Below are 23,391 nucleotides of genomic sequence, written 5' to 3'. Positions count from 1 at the left end.
ACTGCTATTGGAGTGTGGTTGCTTCTTCTTGGCTGAGAGAGCTAGGTAATGTGTGTGTGCATACTTGTGTTTTGAAAAGATCATTACACATGATCTTTTGATGGATCCTCACGCTCATTCCTGCAATATGGTGACCAGACTTGAGGGAGGCAAGACAAGAGGCAGGGAGAACCGTTAGAAGACTAATTGAGCTAAAACCAGGTGACATGGTGGCCTGCACTGCGGCCTGTGGAGTGAGGGATTGTTGTTGCTATTGTTGGATTCAATATGGGGTGTCAAGACACGTTGTGCAGCTGGGTACAGGTGCTCCCATCAGGCCATGAAGTTGCCCTGCCTCTGGCTGCCTCTGGCTGCCTCTGGCTGCCTCTGGTTTGGAGTTAGTGCCAAGCAAGCTTCTCGGTGGTGATCTTGGTAGCTCCACACTTACAACCTCATGGCTCTGCAACTTCCGAGAAAAGAATGTCCCTTTTCCAACAGTTCCAATCAAACCCAGCATTGGGTCACATGCTTATCTCTGAAGTAATGATGGAGGTCAGGGAAGTGGGTTATGTTGATGGAGCCTCACGCTCATTCCTGGGGCTGGGAATTGGGTATGGGTTCAGCCTCACCCCTACCGACCAGACTGAGCATGAGGGAAGGGTCGTTCTCAAGACAAATCCCAGGACAGATGCCTGAGGAAGGGAGATTGTTAGCTCTCAGCTGCTAAGGACCCCTGCTTGCAGGCTGTAGGTCTTTCCATCAAAACTGCTGGATCTAGCTACTCCCTGGAATACAGCTGACCACACTGTGTTGTTAGGGGTTAATATGGATGACTGAAAAACTTCTGGGGTGCCTGAAGCTAGTGGTCTGCACCTCTAGGAGCACAGCCCTGTACCCTTCAGTAGGAATAGGGAAAACAAATGTGTGAGAGTTCCCAGCTGATGAATGGTTCTGATATTAATGTATAAAATGTCCATTTGATTTTTTCTGGCCAGAGAACAGAGAGACCTCTTTGGCAAGGATGCAGCAGCCTCCTGGTGTTTCTTTCCTGCTGGCAGGTGATGTTCTTGTGGGAGAAGTAAAAGCTTGGATCTGGGGGTTGGAGGGGAATGGGGACAGGGGAGAGGGGGCTAGAGGAAGGGTCCTGCTGATCACACCTCTGAGGCCACCACGTCTGGAGGACTATGCCCCTCTCCTGGCCCAGACTCAGCCCTTCTAGCTGGATAAGGGGGTCCCCAAATTTCTGTTTTGAGGCTCCCTTAGCTTCTGAGGCCCTAGGAAGAGTCAGCTCTTGAGTGGGCCTGGCCTGAGCCCTTCTGTGTGTGGGGAAATAGAAACCAAGTACACACCCTTTCTTTTCTGCCATCATGAACTGGGTGTAGGCAACCACTCCTTCCTCACTCTGCAGATCAGCTGTGCACTTGGCTGGTTGCAATCTGAGTTGACAGTGGCCGTAGGACCCAGGCAGGCTTCCCTGCACTGAAGCTGCTCACCTGGCCCAGCTTCAGTAGGAAGCAGTTTCAGTATGGTTCTTCCACGAGTGCAGTGGGCTACAGGTTTATTAGCACTCAGGGAGCCTGGATGGACTGGTGCCTGGAGTCCTGAGGGGAGGGGCCCCACTGGGGTGCTTGTGCAGAGTCAGCAGGGGAAGGCGGCAGAGCTTGGGGGTGGTCAGGACCTGCTCAGGAGCATATAAGTCCGGGGTATGTCAGCTTCTCTTCCCACCACTGCTGGCCTACAACACGACTTTACAGGGGCAGAGGCAGCGAGCAGCACTGGAGGATGATGGAAGCAGAGATGAACAGTGACAGCGTCCACTTCTGCACAGACAACCAGAATGTCTCCCTGCACCCGCCAGGTGAGCAAACTGGGGGCTCGGCCCATCCTCAGTCAGGGACTGGCCTGCTTGTCCCCCAGCCCTCTGCCATTTTTCTCAACTCCTCCATGCCAGGCCAGAGCTCTGCTCATTTCTGTCTCAGCCTCCAGAACAAACAGGCAAGGACAGAAGGTGGTAGGGTGAGGGCATACCCTTAGTCTCCACATGAAATCTCCCAGACCTTTTTCTTTCTTTCTTTTTTTTTTTTTTTTAAAGATCTAGTCAGAGAAATCTTTTTATTTTATTTTATTTTATTGGGGAATATTGGGGAACAGTGTGTTTTTCCAGGGCCCATCAGCTCCAAGTCGTTGTCCTTCAATCTAGTTGTGGAGGGCGCAGCTCAGCTCCAAGTCCAGTTGCCGTTTTCAATCTTTAGTTGCAGAGGACGCCGCCCACCATCCCATGTGGGAATTGAACTGGCAACCTTGTTGTTGAGAGCTGGTACTCTAACCAACTGAGCCATCGGCTGTCACTCTGGAAGCTCAGTGGCAACTCATTGTCTTCAATCTAGTTGTGGAGGGAGCAGCCCACTGGCCCATGTGGGAATCCAACTGGCAACACTGTTGTTCAGAGCTTGTGCTCTAACCAACTGAGCCACCCGGCCGCCCCTCCCAGACCCTTTCCTTGACATTGGCAACCTAGTAAGAGAGAGAAGGTGAACTTTGAATTCAGAGGGTCCTGGTTTTGAATCCCATCTCTGCACTCTGGGCTGACCCTGTGAGGTCTCAGGGGTGCTGGGCTGGTGTCTCTCTACCTTTGAGTGGATTTCTCTGTATATTTTTTATCCTTAACCACAGCCCCCCAGACACAGCCCTTCGGACATCCACAGGGGCCTTTCTGAGTCCAGCAGAGGGAGACTGAGGCCATGTTGGTTTGGGGGCGGGCGGCAGCAGCCCCATAGGGCTGTGAGTCTTTCTCTGGTCAGGCTTCATGGACAAGACGGGCCCTGAGACTCTGAGGTCGGGGTTCCTGCTCTGTCTTGCCTTCTCTCCCTTCCTCCTTTCTGCTTTCATTCAAACTACACATCTGTTGTCCTTTTTGTCTGTGCTAGGTTTTGTGCCCTATGCACCTCCTCCAGGTTCTGGGCTGTGGTCTTCTCTTGGCCTTTGTGTTGCCACCATATCCCCCCATAGCTCTGGTGAACGTTCAAAGCACTGAAGCTCCCTTCTCCGTGATAGTGTGGCGGGTGTTCTCATCTCCCTCGGACAGGCCAGGAGACTGAGCCTGAAGGGCTGACTGTCCAGGTTGCACAGCATAGTCTTGTCCTGGACACTGGTGTCTCCCCTACAGGCCCGGACTCCTCAGCAGTGGCTCCCGCGGCCCATAAGACGTCAAGGCTTGTTCGGGCCACCCTGGCATTTATGGTGGTGACCATCATCACCTTTCTTACGGCTCTCTTTGTTGTGGGTAAGTTCCTAGGTAATCTGAACCCCACTGACTCTCTCTCCTTATTGCATAAAGGCTAGACACACACACCCTGCTCCCAGAAGGGTCAGTTCATCTCCAGCCTCAGGCCCAAAGAAGAGCTTTCTTGGGATCCAACCAAGGCCACTGTCAAAGGGGAGCTTTCCAAGAGCAGAGGTCCATGAAGGAAACTGAGGAGTCCTTGGTGCCATCTCCCTCATTTCAGAACCCTGCCACTGGGTAGGGCAGCCTGTTCCCCAAGGCTCAGTGCTGAGGGGTTGTGCTGACCCAGGAATGGGGGGGTCTCAGTTCTACAGAACCAAAGACCTACACCAGAAGCCTCGGCCTCCTTCCAAGAGTTTCCAGGAGACAACACTACTGGGCAGTTACATGTGGAACTTGACAGTGAGTAGCCATAGTGCGGGTGGGGGTGGGGGAGGGAGCTGGGGCACTCGGGTGCCCGGGTCCTAGGTGGGGCCTCTCCCTTCACACTCCTCGGCCCCTGAATGGGTTCCACTCTCCTCACAGAAAGGCATGATCATTTTTTTTGGTTTGTTTCTTCTTTTTTTTTTAATTAAAGTTTTTTTTTGTTTTTTTTTGTGACAGTTGTTAGTAAAATTACATAGATTTCAGGTGTACAATTCTGTAATACATCATCTATAAATCCCGTTGTGTGTTCACCACCCAGAGTCCGTTCTCCTTCTATCACCATATATTTGATCCCCCTTACCCTCATCTCCCACCCCTCCCCCCTTACCCTCTGGTAACCACTAAACTATTGTCTGTGTCTATGAGTTTTTGTTTCTCATTCATTTGTCTTGTTCTTTTGTTGTTTTTGGTTCATATACCACATATCAGTGAAATCATATAGTTCTCTGCTTTTTCTGTCTGACTTGTTTCGCTTAGCATTATAATCTCAAGAGGCATGATCTTTTTTAAAAACAGCTTTATAGAGGTATAATTGACACATACTAAAGTACACATATTTAAAGCGTACAATCTGATAAGTTGTGCCATACGTATATACCTGTGAAATCATGTCACATTCACCATAACGAACGTACAAGTAGCCACCATCCTCCCTTCAAAGTTTACTTGTACCCTTTGTCGTCCTTGCCTCTTCCCTCCTCCCTTCATCCCCAGGCGACCACTGTAATTGCTGTAATATAGATCACTTGGTTTTTTCCAGAGATTTATATAAAAGGGATCATAGAGCATGTACTATTTTTTGGTCCTTTATCAGTCATGTGATTTGCCCCTCAGTTTGTGTGGGATCGCTAAGTAAGCATTCACTTCTTTCATTTTTTGGCCCACATTCTCGGGTGGCTCGTCCCCAGGGCCTCTCAGAGGACACTCAGGAAACAGTGAGCAGGAGGCTGCTTGAGGGGCACTCAGGGCTGTGCCGTACACATTCCCTTGGAAATTTTAGGGACCCAGATAATGAATGCTTCCCCATGTAATGGGCCTCTTTGGCTGCCTTCTCCATCTCCTCCCTCCAGATCCCTACCACTCTGACAGGGTGGCAGAGTTGCAAGAGGCTATCCAGATGTTTAAAGATCATGTGGAGAATTCCAGCAGCTGGAGCGTGGAGATCCAGATGTTGATGTGCAGAATGGACAACGTCAGTTCTCAGATCCAGATGCTTAGTGGTCATCTGAAAAATGCCAGTGCTGACATCCAGATGGTAAAAGGCATTCAAAAAGATGTCAAAACTTTGAGTTTCCAGACCCAAATGTTACGGAGTTCCTCGGAGGGGGCCAGTGCTGAGATCCAGAAGCAAAAGGGAGATCTGGAAAAGGCAAATGCCTTAAATTCCCAGACCCAGACTTTCTTAAAAAGCAGTTTAGAAAACACCAGTCTCGAGCTGGGCATATTAAGCAGAGGATTAGAAAATGCCAACACTGATATTCAGGCCTTGAAGACAGGGTTGGAAATGGCAAACTCCCAGGCCCAGTTGACAAACAGTAGTTTAAAGCATACTAATGCTCAGATCCTCGTTTTGAGAGGCAATCTGGATAGTGTCAATGATTTAAAGGCTCAGCATCAGTTTTTAAGAAATAGTTTGAAAGGAGCCAATACTGAGATTCAGAAGCTAAAGGAAAGCCTGCAAAATGTAAATGCTTTAAATTCCCAGACTCAGACCCTTTTAAAAGGCAGTTTAGACAACAGCAGTGCTGAGATCCAGTTATTAAGAGGTCATCTGGAAAGGGCTGGCAATGAGATTCACTTGTTAAAAAGAGGTTTGGAAACTGCCACTGCCCAGGCCCAAATGGCAAATGGCCGCCTGGAGCAGACAGGTGCTCAGATCCAAGTATTAAAAACACAGCTGGAAAATGCCAATGCCTTAAATTCTGATATTCAGGTATTAAATGATCATTTGAAAAATGCCAGCAGAGAGATAAAGACCCTAAAAGAAGGAATGAAGGGTGCTGCGGCCTTAAATGCTAAGACCCAGATGTTAGAGAGCAACCTGCAGAAGGCCAACGCTGAGATCCAGAAGTTAAAAGGCCAGTTAGAGAACTCTAAAACACTCACTACGAAAGTCCAGGAGGCGCAAAGGAGCCTGGAGACCCTCCACGCGGCCTTTGCTTCACAGGAGCAGCTACAGAAGACCCAAAGTAAGTGGAAGGGAAGGGGTTGACCTGGGGAAGATGCAGTCTCTTGGGAGGGCAGAGTCTTCTGTTGCTTTGGCCTTTTGCTTACTTCACCATACATCCCTCTGGGAAAGAGTGTGAGTGCTGGAGAGGGGCCAAATCCAACCACATACCTCGATGTGCTTAGGAAGTGGTGGAGGAGGCACAGGAGGCACAGACCCTTCTTTCAAGTTGCTCATCACCTGGCCAGAGTCACAAAATGAACACTTGGGAAACAAACTGTGTATGGTGAAGGTGTGCAATAAGGACAGCGGGTGCTAGTGGGGCCAGACAGCCTTATTTCTGACTTCCCGCTGTCACAAGTGGTGTAACTGATCAAGTCGCTTACCTTCTCTGAGCTTCACTTTTTTCATCTGCAAAGTGGGGACAATAATATTTGCTTCTCAGTGAGGATAAAATGAGTTAACACATTTAACAAACTACCCAGCATTCATGCATTCCTCTGAGAAAAGTTTTTGAGGCTTTATTATATGTCCGGGGCATAAAGGTGAATAAGATGTGATGCCCACCCTTGAAGCTCACAGGCTGGTAGAGCAGCCTCGCATGAAACACATGCATAGAGGCATACGAGTTATTATGTTAGGAGCAAATCTAGAAACTGGGGGTGGGAAAGAGCAAAAGAAGGGAAAGGAGGGAGCTTCTGAGGGCTGGCATTCTCTGGTGTAGAGAAGAGATCTTCCTAGGAGGGAAAATCTTTTGGGGGAGAAAAGAACAAAAGATGCCTTGTTGAGAAGATGGCCCTTGAACTGAGTCCTGGAAAACTAGTAAGTGTTTGCCAGGCAAACAGGGTAAGAAAGCAGCAGGTTCGCAGGCATGGAGACGTGAATCCACGAGGTTCAGGAAACTTGAGGCAGTTCTCTCTGACTGGACTGTGGCCAAGAGGGCAGTTGATGAGGTGCAGGCTGAAAGGACAGTAGGCAGGGGCCAGAATGGCGGCTTTCAAACTGTTTTGAATGTAACCACAGCATGCAATTCATTTTACAGTGTGACCCAGTATAATTATGTATGTGACACACACCTACACATACACACACACGTTTCAAAAAAACAAAACTTTCACTGCATGAATGCATTCTGTTGTTTTATAATTTATTCTTAAAAAACAAAAACACCTCAACACACCCCACTAATGAGTTGATAATTGCAGTTTGAAAAACACTATGCTAGAAAGGTAGGCAGACCTGGAGAGACACCAGCTAGATGTGGAAGGCCTCTGAGGATCTATTGCAGGGCTAGATAGGCCTCCTACTGAGACGGGGAATAGAATAGGCAGAAGGGCAGGGAGATTTAGACATGCTGAGTTGGAGATGCTGCAGGAATATTCATGTGGATGTCACCTGCAGACTGTCTGGAGTGTAGGAGAGAGGCCTTGGCTGCAGACCTAGATGTGGGAATCCTGGGTATTTTGGTTCTGGTTGTGGCAATGGGAGCGGCGGTGGGGGATTTGCATGAGATGAAATGCTTCATGAGAAGAAGGCTGAGGGTGGACACAGGAAGTCAACCTTCAGGTGGCAAGAGGGAAAGAGGTGTTTTTGAAGGAGACTGGAGAAGGCAATCTTAGAGGCAGGAGGAGAACCAGCACATGTGCTGTTGGGGAAGCCAAAGAAGGGCAGAATTACAAGAGGGAGTGGCTATTCCTGCAAACAACTTAGAGCGGATAGGTAAAGTAACCAATAAACATTCACTGACTCTGGGCAAACTTCATTGGAATGAAGTTTAAGTGGAGAGAGTGGTATGTGGCCAGGGGTGTGAATGAAAGATCAGGTGCACCGGTCATTTAAGGACCTCGGCTGAGAAGAGAAGGAGAGAGATGAGGCTAAGGTGAGTGGATGGCAGGGTAGAGGGAGGGATGTAAAAAAAATGTATCATTAGTATTTACATTATAAAACCTATGTATTAATGTGGCAAAGGATGAAAAAGAGAAGGATGAGAAAACAACCAAGTACATTTGCATGAAAATTTCTATATTTTCTATATGAACCCACTGCTAACATTTAGGTGAACTTCCTTGAGAGGCTTTTGCTAGATTACGATGGGCTTGATCTGACGTGAGAGAAAGGAACCAGTGGCCATCAGGCCTTCCCGCTGCTCACAGGGGAAAAATCCCAAACTCCTTCACAGTGGAGGTACAATTTAGTGCTGGTGAGCCCGTCCAAGTTCGTCTCCTATCCTTTGTGCATTGACCACACCAAATACTTGAACAGATCAGGCCATGCTCTGCTGTTTCACACCTTCACGCTTTTGTGTCTACGCTTTCTCCTGCCAGGAATCCTCTCCTTGACCCTGACCACCTGGAAAACTGTTCCTTAGTCTTTTAAGACTCAGCTCAAGTTATATCTCACCTTGGGTATCCTTCCTGAGCCCCACTTCTAGCCCTGGTGAAATAGACCATAACCTCTTTCCTGCCTCTATTCTGACAGGCGTCAATCAATGCACCTCCAACACCCTTTTTTACACCAGTCTCTTTACTAGGCTGGAAGTTCCTAGAGGGCATGAATCCTGTTTTACTGATCTTTGTATAATAGATCACTGTTAGTAGAAGTTAAGGAATGTTGAACAAAAGAATAAATGAATGCATAAGCGAGTCTGTTGTGGCACCCGTTCCGACAAATGACGTTTAGATGATGTTAAAGGGCAGAGTGTCAGGGCAGGGAGGGATGGTGCTCGGGGGAGGAGCTCACTGAAAGTGTGAGGTCAGGCAGACCAGGTGACGACAAGGTTCCAGGTATGGTCCTAGGTGTGGGCAGCTGAAGTGGATGGAGATGAAGTCAAGGCAATGAGTGGCATTATGGGACGGCTGGAAATCTCCCCCAGGGACATGGCAGGAATTGAGGTGCAGAGGACTGTCAAGTGATGGCAATGAGTTGGGAAGCAGGGGAGTCGAGCCAGAAAGCAGGAGTCTGGAAAGAGAGTGTTGTTTGGGTAGAAAAGCTGTCTGAGGATCCCCGGAGTGATGGAGCAGGTGTCTTGGGCTGTAGCTTCCTGGAGTACCTGGAGTATTGGGTAGTGGGCTGAGGGGGCAGCCTCCCAGGCCTTGTCCCTGGGGCACTGGGCGACAAGCATTGCATGGGCTTGTGACTCTCAGTGGCCAGTCCCTGGAGAGGCCAGGAAGGCCAGCTCTTGGACATCCACAGCCAGCCCCTGCTTCTTTCTCCTCCCCAACCTTTGTTCCAGATCAACTTCTCCAGCTGATCCTGCAAGGCTGGATGGTCCATGACAGCAACTTTTATTACTTCTCTAAAGTCAAGAAGTCTTGGCACGAGGCTGAGCAGTTCTGTGTGTCCCAGGGAGCCCACCTGGCCTCAGTGACCTCTGAAGAGGAGCAGGTCAGAGCTGTGGGCTTGGTGTGGCGCTGGTGGGATAAAGGACTTTGGTGCTTTGGCCTTCTCCCTCTTGGAGCACACATGGCAGAGATCGTCATGTCACTTCTGTCAGTAAGGGAGCAAATATTTACTGTGTTCTGATGAGCATCTTGCACTGGAAGTAGAAGCACTGACAGCAAACCCCAATGTCCTCAGTGAATGAGGTAGACCCCCAGGCCCACAGATTTCAGCAGTGAGGGAGGGCAAAGGGAGGTGGCACCAGATGACTGCCCACAAAGTGTGGGGCGTATACTTCCCTCCTCATCCCCTTGTTTAACCCCTCAGCATCTTCTCTAGTTGTCAATCTTGATTTTAACGTCAGTTAATTCAGTAGCTGTGGAGGGCCCATGAGCAGGAGACCCAGGCTTCTTGGGAAGGCCAGACATACACATAGGAGTTTGAGGACCACCAAAGTCCATATAGTCCCTGGGTGGCCCGTCTGCTGAAGGTCCTTATCAGAATTTACTAGGGTTATTGACAAAAGACCACAACAGGTTTGGTCTAATTCAACTAACAGAACTGCCCATCCTGGTGGTTCTCCCAACTGTTCTTGTATGTCTGTCAAAGGACATGCTATTTTGTAAAACAAATTTCCTTAATAAACTGTGGCCAGGTCTCTTTTTCCCAGGAAAACCCCACTCCTCATCAAGTCAACATGGGAGAAGCTGGACTTCCCTTCAGGGGACCTGGCTGCTGCCCTAGATCTTGGACAAACCGTGGAAGGCACGGGGAGGGACCCAGCTCCTTCAGAGGAGCGGTCCGCAGGCCCCCGGGACCAGCAGGGGATGACCTGAACTCCTCTTCTACGTGGCTCGGAGAACCAGCTCCTCGCACAGGTCAAACAACACTGCCTTTTCTTGCCAGGCATATCTGAAAGCGTTCACGAGTACTACCTACCACTGGATTGGCCTCACTGACAGAGGAAATGAGGGCTCCTGGCGCTGGGTAGACGGGACACCATTCAATGATGCCCAGAGCAGAGCGTAAGTCCAGCCACTGCCTGGTGCTGTCCCAGGCACGGTCTCAGGCAGGTCTGATTAGAGGCTCTTGTGTGGCCCTGTCCTGTCTGTGTAAACCTGCCCAGTAAGTGTTAATGTTGTGTGTGTGATATACGTGTATGATGTGTGTGTGATATGATGTGTGTCTGGTGTGTGTGTGATGTGTGTGTATGGTGTGTGTATGATTGTACGTGATGTGTGCGTGTGTATGTGCGTGATGTGATGTGTGTAGTTGTGCGTGATGTGTACGTATAGTGTGTGTATGATGTGACATATGTATGGTGTGTGTGTATGGTGTGTGTGCATAACTGTGTGTGATGGGTGTATGATGTGTGTACGTGCATGTGAGTATAAATGGGCATAGTTGTGATCCTTGCCTGGACCTCTCCACAGAGGACATGTTCCAGGCGTGGCAGGCAGCCTGAGGGGATGTTCCTGTTTTTCTTTTGTTTGTTTGTTTGTTTGTTTGTTTGTTTTTGCCTGTCTATATCCTGCATAGGCCTGGTCCCAAGAGGCCCTGCCCAGATCACAAGGTATCTGAATGTGAATTCTGGGGTGGGGGCTTGCAGCTTCAGACACCCTTCCTGTCCTTTGATCCTCGGTAACTAAGGCCGACCTCAGCAGAGATCCCCTCCTGGTGACTCTGGCCCCAGCTCCGTTCCCATCCTGGGGCCACCAGGGGATTAGGGACCCATGTCACGTCAGCTCCTTATGCCACAGTGGGGGAAAGGGACTCTTTCTTCATCTCATAGAATAAAGCCCTCTCCCTCCAGATTTTGGGAAAATAACCAACCAGACAACTGGCGCCACAGAGATGGGCAGAATGAAGACTGTGTCCAAATTCAGCAGAAGTGGAATGACATGAACTGTAACTCCCCCTATCACTGGGTCTGCAAGAAGCCCGTTAGCTAGGGTGTGGCCTGAGGCAGGCCAGAAATGAGAGGTCACTGCCGCTGCTAGCTCTGGACCCTTTCCACTCGAGCCTCTGAACCCTCTGGGGCCTTCCATCTGTGTTTCCTGCTCTGTACTTTTATTTTACCCCTCAAGCATACTTACCTCAAGGGACCCAGTGGCACCAATGGCTCCTCAAGGCAAGAGCCTTGCTGTGCCTCTGTATCCCCCTCAGCAATCAGCACAGGTCTGTCAGACAGCGGGTCCCAAGGGTCTCAATAAATACTTATTGGATGAACAAAACCTTTGTATTTATCTCTGCGACAGCTGCCATACTCTCTTCACCTTGGATTGGCTCCCCTTCCTCAATGTCCTTTCTGTCCTGAAAGAAGCACATCTTTGGTTAATGTGCTAGTTCCTAGTTCCTTAATAGCTAGGAACACGTAATTAATTTGTTGAAAAACAGCAGAGGTTTAACACCAATGACAGGGAAACCATAGATGGTCCAAGTTCTCAGGACGTCATAGCCATCCTGGCTGTTCTCTGAGTTTCCTTTTCTGCAGATGGGGCTGGAGCTAGATTATTCCAGGTCTTTAAACCACTCCAAAAACGGATTTCTCTCCTGTGGTTGGCTGCATCTCATTTTCAGACTGTTAACTCTCAGAGGCGTATCTCTGACTTCGGCCTTGTCTTGTGCCCCCATGCATCCTTCCAGGGACTCAGGTTTCTGCCAGCTCAATTTAGAATGAGAATTTCTACAGCAGTGCTTTGCCCTGCCTGTGGAATCCCCTCCTATGTACACACAGGGAACCCTGAGGAGATTTCTGGAACTCTTTCTCTGCATAGCTCCCTCCCCATCATACTCTTCACTAAATTCTAGCACACTCTGTCCCCCCAAACTCCCATCTTTCTTTCTCCAGCTTAGTTTGACTATCATACCCTGTATGGGACCCTGCTCCCTGTACTGTGGTCTGGAAAGACACTCTAGGAGGAAACCCATGTGGGTCATGGGCTCAGGTGTGCTTCCCTAGCCAGGAACTTGGATCACAGTTTTGCTCTGCCTGTTGTCCAATGTCTGAAAACAATAATTTCATGTATTTTGTCCAATTTTCTAGTTGCTTACAGCAAAAAGGCCAGTCCAGTTACTCCATGATGATCAGAAATGGAAATCTATTCTATCTTTTATGATATCTTTGGCTGAACAAGACTTGAATCTGTTTGTATTCATATTTTCCTTTGACTTTTTCTTGTATGGCTTCTTAGCATTTTATCACTTTTAGAAATTCCTCCTCTATTCCAGGATTGAAATAACATTTTACTATATTTCTTTTAGTATTTTTACATAGTTTTACTTTTTACATTTATGTTACTAAGCCATCTGGAATTTATTTCTGGAACATCATGAGGTAGGCATCTACTTTTTCTCAAATATCATTAATTCATAACATACTATTTTTCACTCACTTGAAAAGTCAACTTTTTCAAATACTATATTCACGAGTTTGTTTCTGGGCTTTTGATTACATTCTAATGAGCTCTTTTCTTTTACTAGAACCACATTGTTTTAATTATTGTAGTTTTCTATGTTTGGTTATCTAGTAGGGCAAGAGCCCCTTTAACTTTTTCAAAAAGTTTTAGATCTTTGTGGGACAGGCTTGGTGATTGGTGGGTCCTACTTTAGGGCATGATGGGCTAGTTGGATTTTTCATTGGAGCATCTGCATTTCTAATTTTAGTTAACCTAAGGGCTGTGGGAGGCTCCTCAGAAAGGAATTCTCCAATATTTTGCCTGGGAAATAGAAGCTCAGCTGCCAGCCATGTACAGGCCCCAGAAGGGAGAAGGCCACTGGTAGAGAGATAGCCCCCTGCTTTCAGTCTGGCTGTGCAGGCCTCTCTGGATATAAACCACTCTTCTGCAGTATAGGCAGCTATATGGTGTTGCCTGGTTATAGGAGGTAGTTTTGCTCCTCCAGGGGAGGTTCCGAAAGCTGCAATTCCCTAAGAGAGAGTCAGAAAGGCAGAGGAATTAAGTTGTTTACAGACTGAATGGAGCCATCTGGGGAGACAGTAAAGTCCTCAGTTGACCTGGGGGAAGTGGTCAGCTTGTCACTCTGGACAGCCTGTCCCACCCTGCCTCTGCTGTGGGGACCCTGTACAGCTGCCACTCTCGGTCACCATGGATTGTGTTGGTGGCAACAGGAGGCTGTGACAGACAATTGCCACCACACAGGGTGTGCTGTTGGCACCTTGTGCCCACAGCCTTTTCTTCCAGAGCCACGGGTATGGGGACCCAACCTGATGGAGCCTGGGTTCTACTCATGTTAGGGGAAGGCCTGACTCAAGCACAGGGAGAAGAAGGCATAGATTTCTTTTTGACATGGTCTCCCAGGCCTGGTTTTCTAGGGGTAGGGAACAATTTCTCAGTAAAGAGAGTGCACATATTCTGGAGGAAGATGTCACAGCACTTTAAGGACGACAGAAGTCACTAGTTTAGAGGAAAATGTACCTGTGCCTATAGTCAGCAACTGAGTGTCCTATACCAACTAATGCCCCAGGCCTCCATCCTCCTGAATTCTTATAACAACTTGCTCCCATGTACTGTACCTACATTTGGGCCTTGACCCAATCTCCCCTGCACCATGTCTGCAGGAAAGACCGTCTCTTTTTGTATTGCTCTCACTTATAAGGGAAAGTTATAACTGGCTCTACTTCTATCTGCTGTTATCAATTCCTGCAGCTCAAAGCCAACCAATGCCAGGGACCCTCCCTGCCAGTGAAAGCCCAGGTCCCAGGGAGAATCACAGAAGAGTGAGGAGGCCTGCACTGCTCTTGGGAGGGGAGAATTAGAACAGGGGCCTGCCAGCTGGGCCTCAACAAGGCTTCCTCCTGCAGGACAAGGGCCCACGCAGCAGGGTATGGCCAGCACAGCTGTGCCTCTTAGTTTCACGTACTCTCCCCAAAGCAGCCTGCACCCCACTTCTTCTTGAATCTCCCCAAAGCCCTGCTTTTGTTGCAATCTTACCTTCCTTATATATGACAAGCATTTTCCACTCCCAGCTGTACCAGTCCCAGGACAGGAATTCCAGGCCCTCTTCCAGGCGGCCCCAAAGAGCCTTTCTTGACATCTCCACTACCAAATCCTTGGAACTGAGCCCTGCCTCAGTGTCCCCTCAACCAGCTCTTATTTCAGCTTTTGCACTCTTGCTCAGCCCATCCCTCTTCCTGGGTCACTTTGGATTTGTCTGTACAATAGCTGAGTTTCTGGATGTTCTGTTTGGTTCATAAACCATCTTTGCTACTGTAGCCTTCACTTCCAATGTGGTGGGAATTAGATGAGGCAGGAGATTGGTGGTTACAGACCCAGGCTCTGTGACCAGACTGTCTGGGGACAGTCCCAGCTTTGTCCCTTTCTAGCTGGGAAAGCTGGTTACCTGAAGTTTGTGTCTCAATTTCTTCTGTGAAAAAATTACAGTAGCTCCCTCTTGAGGCTGTTGTGTGGTTTAAGACAGTTATTGTCTATAAAGGGTTTAGAAGGGTGTGGCATGCGGATCCCTGTAAAAGCGTTGGTTCTTTATGGAGTGTGGACCTCTATAAAGGTGTTTGCTGTTATGGTTATGCCCATGGTCTAATGGACTCCTCATCACACCTCTGAGGGATTTCTGTTATAATTGCCACTTTACAGATGGCAAGAAGAAGCCTGGAGTTTGAATGACTTGCCCAAAGGTTCTATGAACCACCGAGCTGCAGAAGCTCTTCCCTCTGACCCACTACTAACCCTGGGGCCCTGCTTATGTCTCAGCTTCTCTCTAGAGACCCCACAGCCCACAGGGCTCTCAGCTTCCATCTACCCCTTCTCGAGGCTGCCGGCCATCTTTGTGCATCTTGTCAGAGCTCAAGGCTACCAGCTGCTGGGGCACGAAGTAGAAGGACTTGAGCTGAGGGTCCCTGTTGAGGAAATAACCTTTTACCAGCTTTCTGGGGACAAAGCCTGTGGGCTGGTTCCTCTTTTCTGCTCTTGGTGGAGAAGCACTTCTGACTCACTGTTAACCCTGCTAGTGATATGGTCAAGATGTTTACCTCAACTCATGGCCTGTGAGAGTGGAGGAGGAGCCTCAAGGGAAGTAAAGTATGAGCACGGCAAGCAGGGCCACGGAGAGAGGATCAGGGTCTGTGTACCCGTGGGCCAGGCCCACCCCAGGCACGGGGCTGGACTCAGTAACTTTGGGAAGGAGGCCACTCAGACGTCGAGGAAAAAGAACTGCAGGGGATGCAGCAAACCTGAGTTTGAGACTCGGCTCTGCCACTGACCAGCAAGCAGCACAACCTTGGGTTGTCACTCAAATTCTCACATTGATTTTCTCATCTACACAATTGGAGTAAAGTCTAACTCCTAGAAATGTGGTGAGATAAAATAATATATACCATATAAGAAACAATATGTCATAATAACAACACAAATTAATGTGAATATGAATAATAATATACAATTGCCAAATTAATTTGGATAGGAATTCTGGGCAATGCAAACACTTTTGTATAATTTTTGGTCCCTTTTAAAAATGTCATGCTTTGCCTTCTCTTACTAAATATGTTTTTGTTTGTTTGTTTTACTAAAGCTGTTCTTTTAGCAGCTCTTTTGTGTCTTGACTAAGCTAAGGAGATGAAGGGACCTGTGTTTGAGTCATGATCGGGCTGGTGTGATGGGGGGGGCTGCTGAGCACCCAGGCTGACAGGTATAAGAGGGGGTGCTCCTCTCAGCGGGGCCTCAGGGTAACGAACAGGCAAAGATTGATGAGATGAACCTCCATGAGATGAGCAAGGGGAAATTTCTTCGTGTTTCAGGTGGAAGATAATGTGGATTGGCTTCCTCAACCCTCCAGCCTCTCTCCCTTCCTCCAAGGTGCCTTTCTGCATTGCAGAGGCAGGGAGGCTGAAGCTCCATTTTCCAGAAGCCCTTGTGCTGAAGGTTGTGTATGCCAATTAAGGTGATTTAATTAGAAGCAGTTGTGTGAGGTTGCAAGTGTGGAAGTGGGGCAGAGCACCTCCGGTCCTTTTGTCTATTTCCTGTGGACAGGACAGGGGGTTGGAACTTTCTCTGCAGCAGTGTTCCAGGGCTCCTTTCCCAGCTTTCGGGCGTTGAGTGGCAGGTGCAGGAGCTCCATGGTCTGCAGCTTTGGTGGTGAGTTCTTGAACTCAGAGCCCCTCCCTCCTCCTCCAGTCCTCCCAATGTTTGTGTAAGGACCTAAATCCCTAAACGAGATCCCTTGGCATCTGCTTGGAATACCTAGAAGAGCTTCTGATCCTGCTCTGAGCCCTGCCTGGGGTGAATAGCCTGGGACTTATGTGCTGTGAGGCTCAATCCCTGCCAGGCACTAGTGATGGCAGAAGCCTCTATGGGGACAACTCCACTTTTCAAAATGACACCTAGGAACAATGATGGAGGAGTATGATTTGGAAGGAACCTAAGTCCCTGAGTGACCATGAGGGCAGAAATGCACTGCTGACCTATGCCTTTTGCACTGTTAAAGGAGAGAGAAATAATCTTTTTTGTTCATTAGGTCATTGCATTATTGGGTGATGGCAAGGTAGTGACACTGTCACCATCAGGTGTAACACCTTAGCTCAAACGGCTCTCCCTCAGGGCAGATGGCTCAGTGGAAGAATCTAACAGCCAACAGTTCAGAAAGTTATAGTTGGAGTTGATAGAGGGGAGAAAGTATGAAGGAACAAAGTCTGGGGTTCTCACACTGGGTTCCTGATGTATAGCAGCTGGTCTGCTCAAAGGTTTGGCAATAAAATAGAACAATGTCAATAATGTCCTTTTTGATGCAAGGACAGTTAAGTAAGTGGTAAACTACAGTGGTACCTCGGTTTTCGAATGTAATCCGTGAGTTCTGAACCATTCAAAAACAGCTGACAGCTAGGACTCAGGATCTTGCACTCAGTAGAAGCCGCGTGACATGTTTGACTTCTGAGTCATGTTCGAAAACTGGAGTATTTACTTCTGGGTTTATGGCGTTTGTAAACCAAAATGTTCATCAATGGAGACGTTTGAAAACCGAGGTACCGCTGTATCTCCATTTTCAGCATCATTCCCACACATTTGGCTCCTGTTGCCTTCTATCTGCCTCCCAGTAAACACCACCAAACAAACTTAGAGCAAACAAAATTATTTTCCTCCTTAAAAATATATGTATTTAAAAAATTATAGAACTGACCCATGCTTAATATAAAAAATGCAAGCCATATAGAAGATGGAATACCAGATTACACCTCCCCATTCTCAGGTCCCTGACTCAGGGGAACCCAGTTCAGCATTGGTATGTCCTCTTCTCTTCCCCTTGCCCTTCTCTTGGAGGCAGTGCCATGGTGGGAGCTGAGGAGATAGGGCTGAGGACTTAGCTGATGTGGCTAAGAGAGAGGTCATACATGAGAACTGAGCAAATAAGTAAATATACGGAGGATGACTGGAGCCAGACTTCTCACTGTGGGAGAAGGGAGTTATAAATAAGGAACGGGGGAAACTAGAGAGAAAGCCGAGGTGTTGAATTAGAATTGGAAGTATTAGTGTGAACTCGTGCTTTTTAAATCTACCGATCCATCTATATACACGTATAGCTGTATGTGTGTGTATGCTTGTGTGTGTGTATGTATGTACATTTTTTTTTTTTTTGTCTGCAAACAGTGCTTAGAAGCAATGACATCCCAAAAGGAATGAAAAATCAAGCATTCAATTTTGGTCTGTAAATCCCATCTTCCACTAAAGAGAGAATTGACTGATTCCAGGGCTGCAAGATGAGCCTGGAATGTGTCTTTTTTGGTACAAGAAAGTGCTCAAAGAATGATGAGATTATGTTGAAAGGGGACAGCCTGGAGGGCTTCGCACTGGCCAAATCTGGGACAATTTGAGCATTAAAATGCCATTTCCCCAAAAATAAGACCCAGCCTTATTTATTTTAATATAAGACTGGGTGTCATATAATATAAGACCAGGTGTTATATAAGACCAGGTCTCATAATATAATTGTTGTGGGGGGCCTCCGGCAGGGTCTCTGCTCCCGCTCCCCACAAGAGAACACAGGATATGGTGAGGCCAAACAGGAACACCCGCGGAGCCATAGGTAGGGGAGTCATACCACTATACTCTCGCTGGCAGCTGGGTTGGAGAAACAGGAAACAGGAGCCACACAATTCTCAACCCTCACTGTACCGCTTACAGGCTCAGCCACCATCTTCTTGCTAGCTCCCATCTTTACTGCTAGCCTAGCCACAGCAGTTATATTAGTGGCCAATGGCTCACTGGTTACAGCTGACAGCCAACTAGCCACAGCTGATGGCCATGCAATCACAGTTGATGGCCATTTACTACCTGAGCCAGCACCTTTCTATATGAGGCTGAGAGCCTGGAAACTGCTTTCTGGGGCTCTATCCCCACAATAATATCATATCATATCATATCACATAATATCATATAAATACTGGATCTTATATTAAGTTTTGCTCCAAAGGATGCATTAGAGCTGATGGACCGGCTGGGTCTCATTTTCGGGGAAATGTGGTAATGATAGGAATAAATTACATCTTATTCAATAAATTAGAAATTCATGAGCCCATGCCGATGAATACAAAATGAATAAATAAATGGGGAGAAAGGAAAGCTCTTCCCCACAGTAGGATGCTAACCATTTGGCCATTATCAGAGTGGTGGTGAATTCAGGCAAGAGTCAGCAATGGATGCTAAGATACCTCCTCATTAAATATTGATCAGTTAAAAGGAAAAATTAGTCAATTTCTGTATGGTAAAGGAACCTGGCAGACACCACCTTGATCAGATGATCAAGGTTGACATTATGTATCCTCTGACTTGATGCACTCAGAAAAGCCAGGCATCTTTTCTATGGAGTCTCTGCCAAGAGGGCACCACCTGGGTCTGGAATTGAAGGAACGCAGGACAAACCAAAGTTGAGGGACATCCTACAGAATGGAAGACTTCTCCTCTTCGAAACGATCAAGGCTATGAAGATAGGGCAAGACTGAGGAAATGCTTTGGAAAACGAACCACCACAGTGAGAACATTCATAGAGAGAAAGAGGGTGATGGAGCAAACGTGAAAAAAGTTAACAAGTAGAGAATCTAGGTGAAAGGCTACGGGACCTCTTTGTTATTGCTCTTGCAACTTTGATTTCAAAATGAATTTTTAAAAAGTTTTGTGTGTATCCATCAAATTTTTTTTCTGCTAAATGTATATATGTACATGCGTGTATTTGCATACATGCATATACACATATCCAGAAGCTCAGGTCCTAGCCCAGATTGGTTAAATCTCAATTTGGGGGTTTGGTACCCAAGCATGTGGATTAAAGAAAAACCAAAAAAACTCCTCAGGTGATTCCAGGGTGCAGTTAAATTTGAGAACCAGTGTTGTCTGTAAGTCAATGTTCACCATAATCACCAGTGCAGTTCGTTAAAAACAATTCCTTGACCTGCTTCCAGAAAGCGGGACGGAGCTGTAGTGAGCGAGCGGGGAATGGGTGCAGGTGGTCCAGGCCCCGCCCCCGCGGCCCCGCGGGCCTCGTGCGGCCCCAGGTGCCCTGGATGAAAAGCCCGGGCAGCCTGTCGACCCCGTGCGCCGCCATGGACGCCACGCCCGGCCTCCTGGGCACCCCGCCAGCCGAGGTGCTGGAAGAAGTGCTGCGGGAGCAATTTGGGCCGCTGCCCCAGCTGGCCGCCATCTGCCGGCTGAAGCGGCTGCCCTCTGGCGCCTACTCATCCACCGACGACCTCCAGTTGGTCCTGGAGCGGCGGCGCGTGGCCAATGCCAAGGAGCGCGAGCGGGTGAGCGCCTTGCCGCGCGTGGGTCCCCAAGGCCACCCTGTCCGGCAGCACCAAGACCCCCGCGCCTGGACGGGAATGAATTCCTGCCCTCTCCTCTTGTAGCTGCTACCCACCTCTGAACACCTGGTCAGGACACGGTGCACCCACTCACTGCCCACCTGCGGGGCCCAGAGGCGACTTTGGCCTCCCGAGGTCCTGCTCGTGGCCTAGCCTGGGAGAATGACAGTGGCCTTGTTACCCTCCACTCTGGTCCAGCACCTTGTTCGCGGCCGCTGGGATGGCCGCCTCACCTGGCAACCCACCTGAACTTGTGCAGAAACCGGGTTTGGGTAAGCCCGAGGAGGCCCGTGACAACTTCCAAAATGTCTCCCCTTAGCAAGTGCTTTTGGAAAGCTTAGAGCAGGAGAGTTGCGCTTAAATTTCACAACCGAGTAAGCTGCGTGGGTGCTTGGGGCGCACAGGACTCCCACCACCCATTTTCCCTGCGCTCTGCAACTCTGCCTCGAAGCACAAATGGGGTAAGGGTCGGACCTAATGGAAGTTACTCTTTAAACAAACAAACAAAACAAAAAAACACGACCCCTCAGTGTGCACCCAGACTCCCACTCGACCCCCTGTCAAGAGAAAGTGTCTGTTTCCCAATCCCGCGGGTTTCTCGTTAAATCACCAACCCGAATGGTCCTGTGGGCCGGAGTCGGAGCGGCATCTACCGGTAGCTCTTAGTATTTCTAACTAAACTAGGGCCCCAAACTTGTCAGATCTGGTCTCCTTTGGTCCCTTTGCAATCTTTGTCTTGTGTTGCCGTAGAGACGGATCCCAGGGAGGGAAGGGTGAATGGTGGAAGAGGCAGGGGTGAGCGTTTAGACTGGATTCGAGGAGGAAGGTCTGTGGGGCTGTTCCTACACACCCTGGGTCCCTTAGAAATGTAGACCCAGTGAATCAACTAAGTTTTGTCTGGGGAAAGGTGTGGGGAGAAAGGACCAAGGAAGAGTAGAAGACTTAAGGGAAAGTTGGGAAAAGTGCAAGAGTCTCCATGGTTTGACCAGGCATTAGACCCTTTATGAAAATGACTCTGATCTGAAGTGATGATGTGGCCCTCAAAAAAGGTTCTGATGCAATATTTTGCATTTTAAGTGGGACTTTCCACCAGGAAGGAATTGCTTTCTGTGGAGAATTGGTCCTGATGTTATCCACTGTTTTAAAGCTAATGACCTTTATTCTATATAGTGATACAAGTAATACACCTGGATATAAAACAAATAAGTCTTGGGGATGTAATGTACAGCATAGGGAACATTATCAGTAATATTGTGACAGCATAGTATGGTGTCAGATGGTTGCTGGGCTTACGGTGATCACTTCTTTAGGTGTATAAATGTCGAATAACTGTGGTGTACCCCTGGGACTAATATAACATTGTATGTTAGCTATATTTTAATACATATCTTAAAAAAATAAGAAACTTAGGGAAAAAATACACCTGGAAAATATAGAGATGACTAAATAGGGAAAAGAAACACCCATTATACAAATATAACAACCAGGAACTATCATTTTTCTGTATACTCCCAGTCTTTTTTTCTAGTTATGTGTGTGCATATATATAATTTTACAAAATTTTGGCCATCTAGTACACATCTTTATACTTTTTTGCACTTAACAGTATCAAAAGCATTCCCTCACATTCCTAAGCATTCTTTCCGAGAGCAGCTTTTGACTGCATAGTCTAGCATAGAAATGAACCATAACTTACCCAGTCTCCCATTGTGGGGCATGTATGCTTTTTGCAGCTTTTTACTGCTACATAAATCTATGTGCATGTTTTACCAGAATAGTGTCCTGCTTTGGAATCAAATGCTAGAATCAATGGGATGTATATAATCTCATGATTTTTGATACAAGTTGCCCAATTGCTTTCTTAGAAACGTTTACTAATTTTTATCCCCTTTTATAAGATATAGGACTGTTCCCACTCTCAATGCTGGGTATGATTAACAAAACAAAAGAAAAAGGTTACCAGCTTGGTACATGAAAAATAGTATCTAATTTCTGTTTTAATTTATAGTTCTTTGATTATTAAAGTTCAATATTTTCAAGTTTATTTGTCACTGTATTATGCTGTGAATGGGCTATGTCCATTGTCCACTTAGATGTGGGGTGGGAGAAGACTCTACATAAGTGAGTACATACACTGGTTTTATGGTATAGTGGGAGCTGAGTTTTTCCAGGGTCTGTGTCCCCCAGGGGTTGATCATCAGAGTTTCAGTGTTTTGGAGCTAAGGAATTAGACCCTGGAGATAAAAAAAAAAAAAAAAAAAGAAAAAGAGAAAAAAAAAGAGGTACTTTATTCTACCTTTCAAGTCTGGCAACATGCAGTCTGTCTGGACTCTAACACTTGACTCTAAATCATCAACTCTGCTGGGAAAGAAGTTGAAGAATTATAACAATAAAACTACAAGGTGGTATTTTCCACTTTGCAGATAAACCAAGGCTTGGTGATATGCAGTATCCTATACACTCTTGTAAAGCTTAATGGTAGCACTGGGTTTTAAATCCTGCTGTATTGACTCAGAGCTTTTAGCCACTCTCCCCACTGCCTCCGCATTATGTTGCAGTGGGTGTGCTCTCAGAGGAGGAGGAGGTCAAGTGAACATGGACACCCCTCCAGCCTGTCCACCTCCAGTGCCGAGTGTATGTGGCTCCCGCTCCCCTTGCCTGGAACTATGGTTGGTGGAGTGGCAACTCTTTGGCATGTGCCTGCTGAGATTCCCCACCCAGAAAAGAGAGCTGTGGAAATGAACCTTCAAACCCCCCTTGTGCGGTTTTGGGGGGATGTCTGTACAAATTAGCTGCTCTGTGTGTTACTGTGTCTTTTTGTTTTCCAGATAAAAAATCTCAACCGTGGTTTTGCCAAACTGAAGGCACTGGTGCCATTTCTTCCGCAAAGCAGGAAGCCCAGCAAAGTTGATATCCTTAAAGGCGCAACTGAATACATACAAGTTCTCAACGACGTTTTGGAAGCAGCCAAAGGCTCTGAGGTAAAGGTTTAAGAAGTTAGAACAATGATACGCATCGTTTATCGAGCCCGTTCTATGTGCCAGACAATTTATGTATACATTCCAGTTAGTTTATAACAATCCTCTGATCTATTTGCTGTCCTCATTTTACGAAGGAAGAAAACAAAACACAGGTAAAGACCACACAATTAAGAAATGTCAGGACTGGGGATTGAGTCCAGGTCCATGAGAGCTTTGGAGCCAAGTTCCTGGCCATCTATGTAGTTACCTCCTGTCACTGTCCAGGGCACGGAGCTCCTAAATGCTGAATCTTTAATAGGACCTTGGCAGCTGGGGCATGAGAGAAGACCTCTGTACACCCACTCTGTAGTGGTGG

At 47.5% G+C, this 23,391-nt stretch overlaps 2 protein-coding genes and 1 long non-coding RNA gene across 5 annotated transcripts in view; 2 read left to right on the top strand and 1 right to left on the bottom strand.

The window, feature by feature from the left end:
- The first annotated feature begins 1,375 nt into the window (after positions 1-1,375).
- On the top strand, positions 1,376-11,465 carry CLEC4F (C-type lectin domain family 4 member F). 3 transcript variants are annotated; one of them, XM_074332140.1, is made up of 8 exons: positions 1,376-1,502; positions 1,734-1,837; positions 3,146-3,262; positions 3,569-3,664; positions 4,759-5,877; positions 9,088-9,239; positions 10,140-10,258; positions 11,047-11,465. In XM_074332140.1, exons 2-8 carry the CDS (start codon positions 1,762-1,764, stop codon positions 11,183-11,185), a joined length of 1,818 nt encoding a protein of 605 aa, XP_074188241.1. In that variant the 5' UTR covers positions 1,376-1,502; positions 1,734-1,761; the 3' UTR covers positions 11,186-11,465. The 3 variants fall into 3 exon arrangements, with proteins under 3 accessions (XP_074188241.1, XP_074188242.1, XP_074188244.1); XM_074332141.1 differs by lacking the exon at positions 1,376-1,502 and adding an exon at positions 1,517-1,535; XM_074332143.1 differs by lacking the exons at positions 1,376-1,502; positions 11,047-11,465 and adding an exon at positions 10,773-10,921 and having other exon boundaries at positions 1,549-1,837.
- The window catches only part of LOC141571561 (uncharacterized), a 26,159-nt gene continuing 13,494 nt past the window's right edge, over positions 10,727-23,391 (bottom strand). Inside the window, exon 2 of the long non-coding RNA XR_012496400.1 lies at positions 10,727-11,546. This is a non-coding gene — a long non-coding RNA (uncharacterized LOC141571561). The remainder of the gene's footprint in view (positions 11,547-23,391) is intronic.
- FIGLA (folliculogenesis specific bHLH transcription factor) lies at positions 18,665-23,307 on the top strand. Its single transcript, XM_019717033.2, has 2 exons — positions 18,665-19,998; positions 22,884-23,307. Exons 1-2 carry the CDS (start codon positions 19,759-19,761, stop codon positions 23,046-23,048), a joined length of 405 nt encoding a protein of 134 aa, XP_019572592.2. The 5' UTR covers positions 18,665-19,758; the 3' UTR covers positions 23,049-23,307.

The sequence above is a fragment of the Rhinolophus sinicus genome, linkage group LG05 (assembly GCF_036562045.2).
Source record: "Rhinolophus sinicus isolate RSC01 linkage group LG05, ASM3656204v1, whole genome shotgun sequence".
Lineage (NCBI taxonomy): Eukaryota > Metazoa > Chordata > Mammalia > Chiroptera > Rhinolophidae > Rhinolophus > Rhinolophus sinicus.
The sequence above is the reverse complement of the archived record's forward strand: the minus strand, read 5'-3'. Positions and strand labels throughout refer to the sequence as shown.